The sequence below is a fragment of the Haemaphysalis longicornis genome, unplaced genomic scaffold, assembly GCF_048455015.1.
Source record: "Haemaphysalis longicornis isolate Haplotype H1 unplaced genomic scaffold, Haemaphysalis longicornis Haplotype H1 scaffold_8, whole genome shotgun sequence".
Taxonomy (NCBI): domain Eukaryota; kingdom Metazoa; phylum Arthropoda; class Arachnida; order Ixodida; family Ixodidae; genus Haemaphysalis; species Haemaphysalis longicornis.
The window spans coordinates 121,541,447-121,557,289 of record NW_027526445.1 but is presented as its reverse complement, the minus strand read 5'-3'; the positions used below and the strand labels follow the sequence as shown (position 1 = coordinate 121,557,289).

Here is a 15,843-nt window from a genome sequence, read left to right as displayed (position 1 = left end):
CGTGCTCAGCAGCGCAATCTACATTTTCAGCCAATATCACAATGCACACGGCTGAAATACCGTTGAGGCAGGCACGCCCTTCCGGTTACAACGTCTTGCTGTTGTGGTGCCTTGCACAACCTGACATTGGTCTCAGAGTTCCCGGAATTGGAAGAAAAGCCGATGGCCACAAAGCTGGCGACTGGCCACAAAGCTTGCGTGCAGCGCTTTGCTGCGGCTTCCTCCACCAGCTGGTGATGAGACTAGAAAAAATCCATCAAGCCATCACAGACGGGCATACATGTATGCATACATGTAAGCCACTGGAATATTACTGCAGTAATATTCCAGTGGCTTCCACGTCACTGCGGATTCATCCGCAACGTATTGGATGATGAAGCTGCCCGTACAGGCCACGATAGCGAACGCAGCATCCTGTTTCTGCCCTCAAGGACGGATGCCGAGAGGACGCTCCCTTTGTTTTCACGTAGGATTACCATGAAGCAATGAAACGCACAAGAATTTTCGAATCCCCTTCTCTATATCACAGCGCCGTCTTCCGCAAGGACTGCCTCGACCCCAGTCGACTTTGCATTGTAGACTGTGGATGGGAATGGCCTTCACGAAAGCTTACGCTTTCCTAATCGGGATGGTCAGTAGCGTCCACTGCGACGCCTGTGGCAAGGAAGAAACAATAGAGCATGTGATATGTCGCTGCACCAAATACTTATCGTAGATAAGCGGGCTAGCCACCGCACACAGCCGAATGTACGATCGATCATTTCCAGCAGAGATAATCTTAGGTGATCGGTCTCTACCATCGACTTCGCAGAAGCCGACAAAAGCCTTTCTATGTTTTCTTAGCGAAACAAATTTACATGGATGGCTGTAGGGCCTAAAACGGGACTAGACTGCGTGCTTTGCCGCTCCTATGCCTTCCTGATTTCTGCCCTTTTTTTTATTCCCTGAACCCCACTACCCCACTGCGGGGTATCAAACCGGGCTATACACCTGGATAACCTCCCGGCCTTTCACCATTGTTATCTCATACTCCATTTGTTGTCGTAAGAACTCCCTATATTACCCGCGGGAAGAGATTGATAGCCAACCATACGAAGACCATACCACTGTATCATCTGCATCAGTGCTATAAACTGAGCCCCTTCAACTAGATGTACTTTTCAATGACGCAACTGCGTTTTTCAATACATTCCATTGCAACCTTGATTCAATACCAACACCGTTGCCAGAAGTTAGCCTCTGCCACATCCGATACTTTTGGATTCCCAAGTGTAATAAATTTCTCTGTAGTGGCATTTCATTCTGCTTGTTGAGCGCTCTATTGAGTCACAGAGAAATGCAACGTGCACCTTACTGTATACGTGACGACCACAGTTACGGAAATATGCACAATGCGTCACAAACTTCTTGGGGCGGCCGGGAAAAGCGCATAGTGACAGATGATGTCCGAAAATACGTCATTCGATCAATCTTAAAACAGTGCAAAAAGGGATAAAAATACATCCGCTCTTTTCTTGCACACGGGCTATATACGTTCTAATCCACATGGTCATCGTGATATTTTGATGGCTTACTCTTGGCGCCCCCAAAGATAGTCATGTTTCTGTATGCTTGTTTCATTTCGTTGGACAGCTTGAAGCTTGCTGTCTTTTGATGTGCGTTTGACATTCGTTCCCAACAGCGCCAGGAGAGTGCTGCTCCTAACTCGCAATAATGCTGCTCGTACGTTCTTATATCTTCGTGTGCAGTGCAGCACGGACTCCAACTCATAAACCCTGTGTACAGGTGGTATCGCACAAGCGCAGCCTAACCAATGAGCGTTAAGACGTAATTTTATATTCATAGCCCTACGTTAGAGCGTCCGCATTTCACTTACTGGTTGTTCTAGTATACTTTTATTTAAATATAGGAACAAAATATAATACCATCGCCCAATATATGGACACCAGCTAGCACATGTTTTCAGGAACATACGTCACCAATGCACCTGGAATGTCCTTCAAAATGAATGCCACCAGTCTTGTGTCGTTTCCACCGTCCACTGCAGGGCTGAGTGTTAGTACCACAGCTTTGCTGTGACCAGGAAAAAAAGTGGAAGGTTTCGCGATCGCCCGTGCCGGAGAAGCATGTGTCCGCGTGCTGTCAGTGACTCTATCGAAGGAAGAGTCGGCGCGTTTATACCCCAACTTTTCCTGCGGACTGACGCGTGCCCGTGAGGTCGCCGATGGTACGTCGGCTAGGCTGCACCAGCGGCAATTTCTACCCTTGTACGCTTCAGCTAGGCCGACGCAGCGTAGCTATGCGTACCCAGATGGATAACCAGCGCGCCCTCCGGCTGGCACATGCGCACGGGGTTTTGCGGCTAGTGCGGCGACTGTCATAAAATTCACGAAACGGTCGAGCCTGCGCTCTATTCCGGTCGTGGGCGAGCGAGAAAGCTAGATAGAAATTCGATGAGCGAGAGGACTTGCGCACTCCCATTCCGGGGATCCTTTTTTAACACCGTTGGAAACGCTGCCGTCATAATGTCACGTGACAGCACGTGGTGACGTCACTGCACGGCTTGTCTCAGCTACGGTGAGGCGAGGACTCGAGGATTTTAAAGACGATAGTCTTTCTTGGGCTCCTTAAACCCAGAAATTTTGGTCTGTCTGTATGTCTGTCCGTCTGTCTGTCTGTGACTCGATTCCGCCACCCGGCCAAAGCAAAAGAACGCCTGCGTAATAGTCTTATATAGTCACAGCTAAATCTACCTGTCTATGTCCGGTGTAATGTTCATACTTCTCAACATTGTTAAAGAAGAACAAGACATTACGCAAATATGAGACAACAAATGAATGCAGAAGTGATATTTGCAGCGTTCCTTTATAAAAATTCAAACATGCTTGACTTGTGCGAAATTAAATACTTCATCAATTGCAGAAAAAGAATTCACTCCGCCGTCGCCTGCTGTCGCCCGCGCCACTATAGCTTCTGGCGCCATTTTAAGAAAGCAACCGGCAACAGCTACGCAAGGTTCCACTATGTATGTATGTATTTATTGTACTTAGGAAAAGGAAAAGCCACCAACAGGCGTAATTTGTCTCGCCTAGGGGGCGGACACCGGAACGCCTGCTGGTGTAGGGGGGGGAGGGGAAGGATAGGGAGAAAAGGTTCCACGTTCTGCTTGCAACGCACGTGGAGTAGGGAAACGCGGTTCTATAAACGTTGAAGTAGGGCGCATCGATTAACGTGCGTCTTCGCCGTACGGCAGCGTTCGCATCGAGACGCCCGATTTGGAGCAGTGAAACGCGGGAAATTTAGAATGATTTAAGCAAACATTTGGCGTCTTCACCTTAGGAGGAGCGCAACGCAAGAGCAACAACATGAGAGGTGAGCGGTAAAGCGAAGGGAGGCATTTACTTCGCAAAAGCCGGTAAAGACTATCATCTTTTGACGACATTTGCAACGAAAGGAGCAGATACGCGGCCAATTTTTTTTTGAGGCCGCGCTGAACGACCGCCGGACCAAAGTTGTGTTGCAAGCGAATCTGCGGAACTTGGCGTGCTCGCGTTTCCATCCAAGCGCCTCTTTTTCGCTCGTTCGAAGTGCTGCTTCAGAACATCGTCGGTGTGCAGTGAGCCATTGTTCGCTTACTATTTAGGTAAAAGTGATGCTGGAGAAGTTGGTAAAGCTTAGTTACTTATGTGCGCGGACCACGTTGCATGTTGGCTACCATTTGGTGAACTGCCTAGCTTGTTCAACGTTTCGCGTCAAGGTTGGAACAGTTGAAGTCTATGGTATTACAGTGTTGTTATACAACGCGAAGTTGGTACCTTTTCTGAGAAGAACTAGACTTCGTTCAACGTTACAGCAGTTACAGCTGCTTATATAATTTAAATTTCTTTGTCTACAATCGTGGGGTTGTGGCTCCTCTAGCAGCAGTTGGGTTGTTAATTTGGTTCATCCTTTCAAGGTGTACGATGTTGCGCATGTAAAACGGAATAAATTTGTTCTAAATCACCTCGGTAGGTGTATTTATCTTTTATAGCACTCCCTCACTTCCACATTTTTTAGGGTCAAAGTAGTGGGTACGAAAACGGAGACCTAAATATTCCCAAAATTCAAGGGGAACGCGAAATTCATTCCTTCTTTGTTGTTACGATGGTGGTTCAGGGAGGTTGCCCGGCCGGAGAGCTTTTTGACTAAGTAGTCTAGTCTGCAGGACACCAAAACTCTGCAAGAAAGGTGGACGCCAAAATGGGATACGGCTGACTTAACGGCAGAGGGTAATTGTTGGCTTGAGAATATGCCACGTCGAAAAGGCCTTTGCACTCCAATGCATAACAAGTAATTACCTGATATCAAAGAAGCAGGGCAAAGATGAGAAGGTTGCATAACTTAATTTATGGAAACATAAGGCCTTTCGTAGCTGTTCTGGGTTTTGTTAGTTCACAAATGGTGTTTAGTTTGTTCAGAAATGCATACATACTTAAAGCTGACGATTGTTTGTCTCGCATTCCACTACTTTTCAACACGTCTCACAGTGCACCGTCATTCTTTAATGGACCTGAAAACTCTCAGACAGTGCGCAATGAACCAACACGGCTGTTGGAGTACTGCTACGGAGAAGAATGCCCAGAAAATATTTGTGCTGGTTAGACAAAAAGATGATCACCAGCTAACACTGCAGGTACACTCAGCAAGGCCATTGTAAATTGGGTCACGTTTTAGAGTATAACCAAATTGAACAAAAACCATATCTTGATAGTAAAAGTCAGTATTGTTAAAGAGAATGAATGAAACTTTGCCCCCTTAACAGAAGTAGGGTTTACGGTAACTCATATGAGGGGGTATTGACATGAGGGTGAAATGTGCTCTACACCTCTGCTGTGTGGTACCAAGTAAGATCCTTAAGCAGCTAAGCTGTCTATGTCCCTCAAAGAAGAAGGAGCATTCTGTTGTGGCTACAGAAAGTGAAGTCGCCTTGTCTAGGAATGTCTAGACTTTAGTGATGTTATGCTTGCATGCGTGCAGGCCGTGATCTGTGAAAGGCTAGGGGACGCAATAAAATCGCTTCATTCACCCTTAAGTGCGTGTGTTGCGCTGGTGTCATGAAGTTTGTTTCACGGTTGGCATGACTGCAAAACTAAGAAGTGATGCCCACCTTCCACCCTTTCAACTTCAGTGCGTAATGTAGTGACTGAAAAATTCAATGAGGCCAACCTCATGACTTCGGCATGCATGTGCAGTTAGTAGCATACGAAAATATGTATTGCGCAGCATGTTTGGTTCTTATATATCGTTTCGCACTCTGGCCACCCGACGGTACGTTTTGATGAAGCCCACAAAGGCAAAAATCGCAAAAGAACCCACCCATGTAAAACAAGTATAAAAATGCAGCTTAAGCCACCAAGGTTTGTGTTATTAAACCATGCAGAAATGCTGTGTAATGAATGTGCACACGTTTGAGCAACTTTTATTGGAAAACAAGAAGTATTACGTCAGCTCCAAAAATACTGCCAGCAAGTGTGATAGCCAGTGACGCAATGTAACGCCATTCTTTACTGGAACGTACAAAGCAGTTCCAGTGAAATTTACGGCAAGGTATCAAAGTGTGTAAAGTACCAGTTTTATCTATCTCGATTGGATAGAATTTCGGTACGTATACTATTTGTCTCCACGTCTCCATAAAAGCCCTTCTGTCTACAAATCCCAAACATCTAGGATTCTGTTTTGGTAATTTGGGATAAGGAGACTGTCAGCAAGATCCAGACGAGCGCTTTCTCTTACGGCCCTTGGCTACACCACATATGTACAACACAATACCCAGCAGAATTCCTTTAAACCAGGCCCCATGTCCATATCATTATCGGGCTCACAACCGAGCCTTCGCCCGTCTTTGCTCTCCTCCTACGCCTCCCCGGAGCTGCGGGTGAACCGGATGACCAGCAGTAATCTGGAAGTCAGCAACTACTGATCTCCAGGGCAGACGCTGCCAAGTTATCACGTGAGCTCCTGCACTGAGGAACCACATCCACTTCTTTTCTACATGAAGTTCTTCTCTGCTACTACTGTGCGTCTCATTCCATTTTCAAATGGCTAGTTTAGCTTTTCCCAAAAAAAACTTTCAGCTGTTACACAGTACTTAAATAAAAAAAGAATTTTCAGGGGTCAGTACACTCACCATCTGTCATTTTCGTCCCCTGTTCTTTGATTTATCGCTTGGCAAGAGTTGACTCGCCCACTGATCTTGAGTGGAAGCCATGGGTTGTGACTGCTGCGTTTAGTGTCGTTTCTTCCCAATGAGATAGTCTTTGTCGACAAGGCGTACCACGCAGAAGGATATATCCAGGAACGCTTTAGTGACGCCCTTTGCGGTAGGAAATATCCGCTTACCTAAAAATAATGAGCTGTAGACATGTAAAACAACCACATACTACCTACTAACCTGTAATCTACTGTGGTTTTAGTATAATAAGATGTAATTACTAGTGAAACAACGACAAGAGGAAGACAATTGACGACGCTAAATTTGCGGTGATTTAAGGCCTTAACTGTGATTTTAGTCATCACTCTGCTCAATATTTCTACGTCTGCCTTGTCAGTAGCGTAACCTGCTGCCTTTTGAAGTCTTATGTGGTCACAAGGTTTTAACATGCGGCCTCTACCTGTCCAGGGCAGCCGCTCCACCAACATGTAGGTGAGACTGTTTCGTTTACATTATTAGGTTGCATTTCAGGTGCATGCCTCTTCTTCCTTTGCAGGTGCTTATTCGACCTTGAAGGATTCCTCTGAAATTTTAGTGACTTCAACTATTAGCGCTGATAAAATGGTCGTTTTACGCACAAGTAATGCAAGAACTCACATAATCCTGAGTAATAACAAACGCTTGCATTACAATGAGGTTTTTGCGTGGTGGTATAAAACCGGGTGTCTATCAAATAACTCTTCGAATCTTGTTGAAATTTTCGTTGCCCATCTGAGTTCTAATTTCTTTACCAAAATACGAGTAATTCATTTTAAAATAGGTAGAACCTATTTAACGGAGAACAATGTTTTTAAAGTCCAACGACAGAACAAGCGTACGTACTGCAAATAACGTACTTTTGGTGCTTCATCGAGTCCAGGATTTATTTTCAGTCTTAAGTTGTGCTTTACTCAGTAATTTTAGCTTCCTAAGTTAATTCAAGCAAAGTGGATCCTACTATTCTTTCCTTTCTTGATGGGAACGCAACAGTCTGTTTTTTTTTTTGTACTTTCTCTGAAGTTTCAACCCTCACTTAAAGCCGTATTCACACGACGGAGCATTTCAGCGGATAAATCCGAGGGAGGTCGTGACGTCACCGCAGGCGGAGTTCCGCTCGGCCAGCTCCTTCACTCACACGGAGGATGCGACTGTTGGACGGCAGTCACCGTTTGCAGTCAGTCGCCAATCGCTACCTAAGAGCAGACCTGCCGTAGCACTGTCTATTCTGCGTCGGCGGCATCTCGTCAGCCGCTCAAAAAGCGGCCGTGGAAGTGGTGCAGGCGCTGCGAGTGCAAATTGCTTTCGCGGCTAGAGAATGACGTGCTAGGCAGTGGGTGAAGAGACACGCGCTGAAAGCAGCTGGTCGGTCTGCCTACAGGTCCGCCTACACATGTTAGGCTATTCGATTGTCACTTTCGTAAGCGGTGCAGATGACGATTTTTAATGCAATTCGCCATCACGTCATTACTCCTTTCCCGTGTGTGCAACTTTGTTCTGGACTTGAGTCCAATTTAGTGCAGCGGAAAACAAGCTATCGCTCGAGCTACCTGCGTAGCGACCATGCGGCTCCCTCAGTGCGCCTGTCGGGTTCGCGGCGCGTTTTTGCGTCCAGTGTAATAAAACTCAATAAAAACAGTGTCTGGAACCGCTCTAGAACTTGAGTCGGGGCCAGCTGCCCGATGAACCAACGAAATTCCGCCGCCTCAGCCGCCAAAGATCGGATCGTCTGTAGTTAGAGAGCAAAAGCTCCGACCTCCGATCGGAACGGCGAGCCGGCGAGAAACCGCGACGGAGCGGCCACGTGGCGCGCACTCCTAGGAGCTGCACGGGGGATTTCTTCGTCGTGTGAACACCCCTTAGGGCCTAAGGTGCCTGCTACCGGGGATGACAAATGATGTTATCAAAGCTTGACACAGTAATGATGAAAACGCTATTGAGGACATTACTGTGTTCTTTATGATCGGGTTGTGAAATAAGTGATGGTCCACTTATGAACTACCATAACAAGTTCAAATCGTGGGGTCAGTTTATTTCAGTATCAATCGAATGCGCCCAAAAATGTTTTGTGTTTCAGCAGTCAGTCAAGGCTTCCTTGCACAGCGTTATTGTCCTGAAAAGACGCCAACATGAAGGCACTTATTCCTAAGCGTCAAACTCGGCGCCAACCAGTGACGTCACCAAAGGCAGTATGACATCAGAATTGCAAACAGTGCCTAAAATGCCCTTCGCTTAGTCTGAGAGGCCGGCCAGGCTGGCAAGGTGCATTCTCAGATACGGGGCCAGCGTGTTCGGCTACCGGGGCTCGGAATAAAGACATAATCTATCTCAATGTCAGCCCCGCCGATGTGAGTCGAGCTCCGCCGAAGCGCCGGCGGTTATATGACGTAGCAGTATAGAGGGAATCGCCGGCCTAGCGCAGTCATGCCGCACTCGCACGCGCGACTACTCTACGTCGCAGTATAAACGCGCCTTTATTTTTCTTGGCGTAGGCGGCAACTTAAAATTTGCGCTTTACAGTAAAGCTGCGTATGGCTATGATCTGACGGCTTTGCGCCGGCGGCAACAACTTGCTCAGCGGCGTGTGTTCAGGGTATGGAAAAATTCATAAATACAAAACATCAAGCATGGGGGACGAAATATAAAAAAAACACGGGGGACGAAGTAGGAAAATTTGGAAGCATAGAACGGACTCGCGGGAGACCGTGACCGTAGCAGTTGGAAGTCTTTGGGCGGGACCTTTGTGCTGCAGTGGAGGGGACGAGCTTACATGATGATGCTGCTGATGATGAAACATGTCCTAATTTCTCCCAAATTTAGTTAAATATTTTCTGTTATTGGGGTGTTTCACCAGTTCTGTTTGATCTAACTGGCTGAAAGTGTGCCTAAAAAACTTGCTGTTTACGCTACCAAGTAATACGGGAGCAGCGGGTGCAAAGAGGGAAGTCACGTGGCACGGGAAAGTGGTCGTGCTAATATGGTTGCATGTGGGTAGGGGTACTCTAGTCGTCGCCAACGACAGCCACTTTAACAGCAGGGCCACCGGAACATTGTACACGCCAACTACTGCTCATTAGTCTGCTCTTTTGTAAAAATCACTCACTGATTTCATCCGCAAGGTGACGGTCAAAGCTGGTAAGGAGTAGGCGATAGCTATCCACCGCATTACTTGTAATAATCCCTTTTGTAGAGATAGCTTGGCTGTCATTACGGTTGTCAGGGCTGGATCCGAATATCGACAAGCCCGTCTATGAACGCGGTCACTTTCATTACCTCTGAAACGGTGAAAAAAAGGCCTAGTTCCATCCTTGTTCCACTCCTCCAGATCATGCAAAACCAACCCCCATTTCTATTTAATTTGGGATCGCAACCAGGCTGAGGAATTCTGGTGGTGGTGGTGGTGGTGATGTTTATTGACGGGTGGACCTAGCCTTTCGTGGTATGCCGGCAATTGCTCACCCGATGAGCACCTTTTACCGCTATGCGCGTGAATTCACCATGATTCGCTGAAGCTTGTGATGACCCTTAAAAATTGCAGGATCAAACGAAAGATGTCCCTCCTCGTGATCCAATGGCCTTCCGGGAAAATTAAATCTCCACAGCAATAAATCATCTCTGGTCGCAGCGTTACTTGAAATGCGGGATCTACCGTTAGACTGCTTTAGTGAGGTGCGAAGCACACTGCTCACGGGCTATGTGCGAGATTGAGGAGCCATGTAGTTCTAAAACCAACTACACAGCTTTTTTTTTTTACTACAAAGCGCTGATTCTTGCGCGGCTTAACATAAGCACGTACAGCAAGAAATACTGCAACTTGCCTTTCGCTCACGTTCTCATTTCACCCCTTTCAGAGTAAAAAAAAAAACATTGTTTCGTGAGAGTAAAACACCCAACTCACCGTCTATACGAAGCGATACACACCAAAGCGACCGCGTCCTGCTTTCCTCGAAGACTGAGCAGCCCAGTCAGGTGTTATCTTTGATGTTTTGACATTATCAGTAGCGAATGGTAGACAACAGCCCATGCGATGGCTGTTTGCGCTCCAACCGCTGCAGATACCGGCGTCAGCCCACTTGAATGCAAGGTGCGCTATGAAGGCGTCTGCCGGTCGAGCCCCGCCTGTTGGAGAACTGGCTGCGCCCGTTGACTTCAGAGGGCGCAGCGAGTCCGTCGCTTGACCACAGATTGTACATGCTCTGCAAGTCCTCAGTAGGTGCGGTCACCTCGTTCGGTTTTATCGACGTGACGTAATTGGGTGTGGCTCCCCTCAGCCGATGAGTTTCTTTGCGTTGTGCAAGCTTTGCTGATGCGCGCTTCCGTGTTGGCTCCCGCGAAGGGCTGAAAGAGTTCTCGCCATTGATTTTTAGGGTTCCGCCACAGGCTTGGTAGGAACTGTAGGCACAATGGGAAATTGCGTGGCAACCTTCAAAGATCACATAGTTACCAAAAATAACACACGAAGCAAGTTTTACTTAGCGCGATTTAGATTAGCATTCGTTCGCGCCGCCTTCTGTTTAGCTGTTTCGTCCGACGTAGAGCTGTCCGACGCCATCCGAAGGTAAAAAAACACGACGGTAATTTTCTGCATCTGCGGGTCAGCTACACCTGAAAAGCGAAAAAGTAGCGATGCGGTGTATAGTTTGATATCATTCTGCGGAGGACAACGTTGTACTAGATCGCAATCACATAGCGTTTGCCTTGAATTTTCAGTTAGCTGCCCCCTGCCAGCGAGAATCATGCATTGCTCCTACGCAGCACGCAGAACGAAGGGCGATCATGCCTACTCGACGCTAGAGATGTAAGTCATTGATAAAAAAGCATTAAAAATTTCCAAGGAAGAGGGTTCTTTATTTTTTCTCTAACCACAAAAAAGGTGAAAAGAAAAACAAACAGAACTTCCTGATGCAATTCTTTGGTGATGGGGCTATTTATTTACTTTCAAGTTTTATTTCTTTTTTCCTTCCTCTTCTTTCATTTTTGTGCTTACAACTGGTTTACCTCATTGATGGATAAACAAAGAACTCATGCTTGGGCCGGCAAAGGCATGCAGTATTGGATAGATAAATAAATATATAAATAAATGAAATCATTGGATGGCGCGACCTTCTGTCTAACGGCGCACAATACAGAGCCTGGAAGGAATACTGGTCGAACTAGTCAAACGAAGTTGACAGAGATTTTTTTTTTGTGCAGGTACTCTCTCCGAATAAACCATCGTTGCTCGGCACAACGACACGTCCGTAATGACAAAGAAAAAAAAAAGAATCTGAGTTCACGCGTGACGGAGTGGTCTAGCGGAGCAGTCATTTTTTTCTGCAGGCGACTGTCACATTCTTGTTGATAATCTTCTCATTTGTTTATTGGCAATGCTTAAATTATCAACTGCCATTGGTGTGCACAAAAACTACGAAAGCAGCCAGCTTGACGAAGCAGGGATCAGACCTAACAGAAAGTCCTTAACTCCATTATCCTAAATTAATACAAACTGCGTCATGATTGCAACAGAAATAAGATAGCTTTTCAAAGATTTTGGTTTTGCCGCAATGATTGAAAAATAGGTTTCATTAGAAGTTGCAAAATTAGACGAGGAAAGCACCCCGACATTGAGCGCGTTTCAGTCGTTGACGAGCGAGTGAGTAAAAAGTTTACTGGAGTGGAGTTCAGATAAATAAAAAGAAATCAACAAAGTAGGGTGACCTTTTTTTACTCCAAAAAGCCGTGAGCTGTGGTCACTGCTCGGGCCAGTGAGACCAAATGTTCCTGAACTTTAGGCGGCGCGATGATCTCTTACTCCCAGTGCACCGGGCAATGAGAAGGAAGGGTAGTAGGAACATTGCCATACTAAGTGGTGCGTGGTGTAGGGAGTCTCACAAGAGTAGTTGTGGTTGTGTTGGGTGGGAAAGATACATTATAGAAAGGGGTGTTAAATTCTCTTGATGGTCACGAGACGTGCCTGTGACGCAGGCTAAATGACTGAGCTAGACAGGGAGAGAGAGAGACATTTAATACACACTTGAGCAGGAGAATGCTCTTTGGGCTTCCACCAAGGGCGTCGGTAGGATTTTACCTTGAAGGGGCGAGCCCATTGTTTTGTGAAGGAAGAGGGAGAGGGCATGGGTAGGGTGCAAGTGCTGGGGTGGCTTAGGGGGGAACAGCAAGTGCCCCTTTCACCCCTCCCCCCCTGCTGGCGCCCATGGTTTCCACCCACTGAGGGGCATCCCCAATCCAAGATTCCTTTGCGCTGACTGACCGTCTGGGCCCGTTCCACCAGTTGGGGTTGGTCTGACAGCTCGGAGCTGCTCAGCTGCTCCACCCACTGCTCAGAGGTAGGGTTGGGATTAGGGGTAAGGGTTGGGGTCCGTTGGCACTCCCGTATTACGTGAAAAAGTGAGATTTTTTAAAATATATATTCAAGGCGTTTGTACTTACACTGTGACTTGGCCCTGCCAACCTCCAGTGCATCGAGTACCGATTTTGATATATTTCTGTTTCATGTTGATATACGCTGCCAAGAAACGCGCGTTTATCTACGGTGAAGCGTGAACAAACAGGCTTCTAGCGTAAATCTTGCCGAATTTGTGGGCGTTATACTGCAAAGAATAATTTTATGCTACAAATATTGGAGTTCTTTCCTGCGCACTTCCATCTTTTTTTAACATGTTTGTAAAAGGGTTCGAGGACACAATCGTGGAATCCCAAATTTCGGGCACACATCTTAGATGCAATGTTTCATTCAATGCTGTTACTCCACCACTAAAATTCAGTCGGAAAACACAATTTTGCTTTACAACATCGGTGTGGCCGGCCTAATATAATGTCCCAGTGGAAACGCCCCCATGATATATAACATGATCCACCTGAGGTCTTATCACCAACACGATCTACAATTTGTGCGACGAGCGATCGTTTGAGGAAAAATCAAACTTTCATAGTGACATTTTTCTACTTAGTAAACAGCAGATAAAAACACTATGCCATGGAAAATACATGCAAAGCTGCCACTGAACACACCAAGACACAACGTTATTATCTTAGTGTGGTGGCAAACCCGTACCGCTATCAAAGCACTTGACTAAAAATATAATGCGCAGTCAGCTCTAAAGCCCAACTTATATATCAGGCCCGTTCGGAAATATTGGGTGAAAGTGAGAAAGTTAACAGCACAAGTCACCCTCGGGGTACCCGGGGTAGCACACCGGCAGCTGATGAGGACACCTAATTTGTTACATCCCAATGCTTTTGATCACACCTTTGAGTGTTTTTATCAATGATGTGCACAAACATCTACGGGGATCACCAAAAGATTTAACGCTACCAGCATTGTTTTCTTTCATTCCCGTACCGTTTTTTCAGTGCGAAAGGATTACTTCACTTGGTTAGTCGAAAATCTGCCTTTTAGGGCACATAAAAAGTAACCGACAGATGCTACACAAGATCTCCGAAGCACCGCACATAAAACACGGCCGACTGCTCAAAGGCTCGGTGTTGCCGTGCAGTTGAAGGGCTCCTGGCGCAATTTTTTTCGCATGGTGTCTTTCCCGTCCAGGTGCGAGCACATCGCCGGTAGTCCCCGCTTTATGAGTACACTTACAGGGGGGTGGGGGTGGTAGGGGGAGGTTGGCTGGCACGGGCGGGCAGGTAATTTTCACTCAGCGGCATTCAAAGACCTGCGCATCGCTGCTAGATCGAACGCGCAGGCTTCTGCCTGCCACCTGGCGCTACACCACACAGGCGTGCTAATTACAGTTTCAATGGGGCGAGTAGCAGCGTGCGCACTCGCTAAATGTCACCTCTGCTTGACGATGCTAAAGCGGGCCTGTGTTCTAACGATATTTTAACTACATAATAGGGGAAAGTTCGTGTAACGTCTTGGAGCTTGTGGCTTAAGCTCCAAGCTTAGCAGCGAAAAAGGTCCGAAAGGATGGCGGTTTTGGGGTAGGGGCTGCAGAGAACATCGTCTTTCGACAATATTGCACCAAAGCGAGCAGATATGCGGCCAATGTTTTATTCACCTGCACGACGCGCGAGAGAATTGTTGGCTATATCGCCCTTTAAATACAAAAGACCGTCGTCAACGTGCACGCATCCATACATGCGAGAGAAAAAAGCCTGCGCGTATACATTAAAATATTGCTGAGCACTGTAATGCCTCAATGCTGTGGAAAGGCCATACCGGCCTATCAAAGAACATGGTTAGCATGGGTAACTGGAGTTATTTAATGTGCAGAGAAGCCTGCAAAACGTTTCCGAATATCACCTGCATCAGAAGTACTCCCTCTGCAGCCAGGAATAAAACCCGCCCTCTCTTACGCCTCCGCCGCTATGTGCACGAGTGCTAGGATCAAAAGAGACCAAAAGTGCGTCCGCGACGTTTGAGTTACTACTGCAATGTTTTGGAAAGGTTGAGGTCATAAGGTAAATCCTCAAAAAAAGAGAGACGACAGGTGTCTTGGCAGGACAGGACATGCATTGGAAGCGACGTGACGCAAAAATGGTTGGTGAAATGCCCATGGAGTACCTGCAAAGCTCGCCTATTGCGCCGACAGCGAAGATGAGGAGCGATTTTCTACCTCGGGGATATGTGTGCGTGCACCTGCCGAGATAAATACTAGCGCGACTGTGATGTTCGACTTGCAGATGTCTGTTGTGAACAATTGCGGTTGGCCTGGTATGTATAGCTATACCTAAACAATGTTGGACCACAAAATTCTCCACCCAGGATTCCAGGATCGGGAAAATTATTCAGTTTGGTATTCGTCAGGTTTTATGTCTTTCATTCAAACATATTTTGTGACACCGAATTTCACAGGAGGTGTTACCTGGCCATGGGATCGCCGAGTGGAGTAAATTGGCCCCATGCCAGGGCATATCGCCTGTGTTGTGTCTCTGTGCGTTAGTGGCGACTTGAATCTCATGGGAGGTAGACTGTCGGGGAGTAGTCAACGTTTGAACGCTGCGTTGCTGTCGAAGGAGCTCCGTTTTTCATCTCGCTTTGGACGTGTCCCCTCGGCTTCTCATTGGCGCAGCTCACCGCCGCCCTGTCGCTGGTAGGTTTCTCCACGGTCTGGTCCTCTTTCTTCGTCATTGGCAATTTCAGGATACGCTTATTCAGTGCTGGCTCTCTCTTGGTTCCTTCGGCGGCGTTTCTTCGCTCTCGGAACTACTTGTCTATGAATTGCGGCGGTCGGCCGCGTTCATGACCTCCTGATGCTGAGGCTGACAACACTGAGGACATGGAGTGTTGAGAATCCATTGTGATGCACCTACTCTCTGCTACGTTCTCAAGACGTTTTGCAGAGCTGCAGGCTACTTGTTTTGTTTGTGTGCGCTGGAGACGCGTTGGGTTATGATTCCTTTGTTGCGGCCCACTGCCCCGCCGGGCAAGACGAGCAGAAGCAGCCAGGTGGGAAGCATGGTGCTTCGAGGGGTGATATGTGCGCATGCCTACGTGTGGCCTAGCAACCGAGGCGGTGCCTTTCTTCTCTGTTATTTCCGAAACCCGTGGTATTGAGCCTTCAGGCGCATCCTATCCTTTGTGCTTCATTTCTGAGGCGCGCGCTATGGTACGCGTCCAAGCCGATGGCAATTTCAATGCCGCGTTTTCAGGACGCTGGCAT

At 47.2% G+C, this 15,843-nt stretch overlaps 1 protein-coding gene across 4 annotated transcripts in view; it reads right to left on the bottom strand.

The window, feature by feature from the left end:
• The window catches only part of LOC144148896 (uncharacterized), a 57,519-nt gene extending 47,196 nt beyond the window's left edge, over positions 1-10,323 (bottom strand). Inside the window, exons 1-2 of one of the 4 annotated variants that reach the window (XM_077680422.1) lie at positions 10,125-10,323; positions 8,924-8,972 (exon numbers count right to left, since the gene is read on the bottom strand). Coding sequence is in view for 2 of the 4 variants with exons in the window: in XM_077680420.1 (XP_077536546.1) it covers positions 6,167-6,169 (3 nt within the window). In the remaining 2 variants the exon portion in view is untranslated. Of the gene's footprint in view, positions 1-6,166; positions 6,372-8,923; positions 8,973-10,124 lie in introns of those variants that run through there. The other 3 variants (XM_077680421.1, XM_077680420.1, XM_077680419.1) reach the window with 3 other exon arrangements.
• Between the last annotated feature and the right edge of the window lie 5,520 nt (positions 10,324-15,843).